This window comes from Choloepus didactylus, chromosome 6 (assembly GCF_015220235.1).
Source record: "Choloepus didactylus isolate mChoDid1 chromosome 6, mChoDid1.pri, whole genome shotgun sequence".
NCBI classification, from domain to species: domain Eukaryota; kingdom Metazoa; phylum Chordata; class Mammalia; order Pilosa; family Megalonychidae; genus Choloepus; species Choloepus didactylus.
This window is the reverse complement of record NC_051312.1, coordinates 83214855-83216656: the sequence shown is the minus strand read 5'-3', so window position 1 is coordinate 83216656 and position 1802 is coordinate 83214855. Positions and strand designations below refer to the sequence as shown.

Below are 1802 nucleotides of genomic sequence, written 5' to 3'. Positions count from 1 at the left end.
ACTTGTAAGTACTTGACATAGTCTCAAAGACATATAAGCAAAAAATCTAAAAAGGTGAGATCAACAGAACTGTGGGAAGTTATCTAAAGCAATATGCATCAAGAACAAAAACTCATCAATTTCTTTATTTGTGATGGTTTCTAAAATCTATCTTCCTAATTTGAAGGGTAAATTTACACATGAGAAAAATAAACAGCTTAGCTACACAACATTTACAGCTCTTTTTAACAGGGTATAGCCATTACGCTAAAATTCAGTCATCTATATACAACCTCATTTCCCACCTAAAAGAAAATGAGAATAGAATGTATTTTATTTTAAATGGGACATAGAGGTGAAGTGCCAAGAATTAAAGTATAACCTTAAAGTTTTAATTTCACACTTTGAATATAAAAAAAGCAATAATTTCTAAAATCATGAAAATGTGATGAAATAACCACAAGGAAAAAAAGGACATTTAAGTTATTTCATTATTTCTTAATATTATATAGTGAAAACAGATGTACTTATAACTTCAGTCTTCAGATGACATATTTCATAAGATCATTATTCATTTAAAATAGTACAAAATGTTTACAAAGAACATTAAACTTAAATTTCATAGTTGTTTATAAAACAGTACATGAAAGAATGGCCTATATAAGGAAACAGGAGTTTCATCAAAAAAAGACAGTAAATTATGAATATAAAATATACCATAATGTTAAAACCCTCATAGCTCTCTATAGGAAAATCAATAAAGATAACTTAATCTTTCTGGAAAAATGCATTCAGCATTAAAGAAATTTCTAGTGTGAACTTTATATATGAATTCAAAAAGGAATACATTTAAACATTGCATTGACACAGTTATCCTCTATTTTGTGGAAAACAACAAAAAGTACTTTTTGAATATACGTACTTCAAAATCAAAAATTAATTTTTACTTTTCCCTTTACTGGCAACTTTTGATGCATTTTTAGGTTTTGGTTCCCAAAGGGCATTTTTTACAAATCTTGAAGCTGCACCTCTGTCTAGCTTGCCAGCCTTTTTCTTGTCTGTTATTTCTTTGACTCTGTTCATGTACACTCTGATTCTTTCCAATTCCTGCTTTACTGGATGTTCCTTAGGATTAACTCCTTGAGTTGCCAAATAAACCCAAAACATTGAATTTAATGTGTACGCAGAAACTAAATCCACTTTTGCTTGTTCAAGTGGGTCCAACTTCTGCAACAACTCATTTCTAGAAACAGACATCATGGTTTTGAGCATCTCATCCACAGCACCAATGGAATTCTCGAATGTTGATAAATACTCATGAATTTCTACTGGATAATCTTCATTTATTTCTTCACCTGCCATTATGACCAACTCACTAGCCTTAGACGCCTGTCTCCTGGAAAGCTGTCGGATCTGTACCTTCATTTTTTAATGGATGAAACACATCTGAATCTCTCAGAAAATAGTTATTAGGGTCAGAGTTTGAAGGTGTTCCTAAATGATATGTTGGTTCCTCCCTTTAGTTGAAAACCAAATATGACAAAGAATTAAAGCAAACAAAGATGCAAATTTCACATTTATTAATGATAAAAATTGGACTTAGAGACAGGGATTTGTTGTTTGACATGAGCTTTCTAAATCCCTAACACTAGATTTATCCTCATGGGTCCAAATTATATTAGTCTCTCTATGAAGAAATCTCTGCCTCTGTTAAGCATCTGGCAGGTAGGGGTCAAAAAAAATATTTTGTTTTGCAGACATCTGGCTCTCAAAAAAAAGAGGGAGAAAGGGATTATTGCCCCCAGGATCCTCAGTCTTTCTTC

The 1802-nt window shown here is 31.7% G+C and overlaps 1 protein-coding gene across 1 annotated transcript; it reads right to left on the bottom strand.

Moving 5' to 3' along the window:
- Positions 1-849: 849 nt before the first annotated feature.
- LOC119537730 (nuclear nucleic acid-binding protein C1D) lies at positions 850-1354 on the bottom strand. Its single transcript, XM_037840271.1, has one exon. It carries the CDS (start codon positions 1339-1341, stop codon positions 916-918), a length of 426 nt encoding a protein of 141 aa, XP_037696199.1. The 5' UTR covers positions 1342-1354; the 3' UTR covers positions 850-915.
- Between the last annotated feature and the right edge of the window lie 448 nt (positions 1355-1802).

Excerpts from the sequence above, each read along its gene's own strand:
- LOC119537730 (XM_037840271.1), bottom strand. The coding sequence starts at position 1,341 with ATGGCAGGTGAAGAAATAAATGAAGATTATCCAGTAGAAATTCATGAG.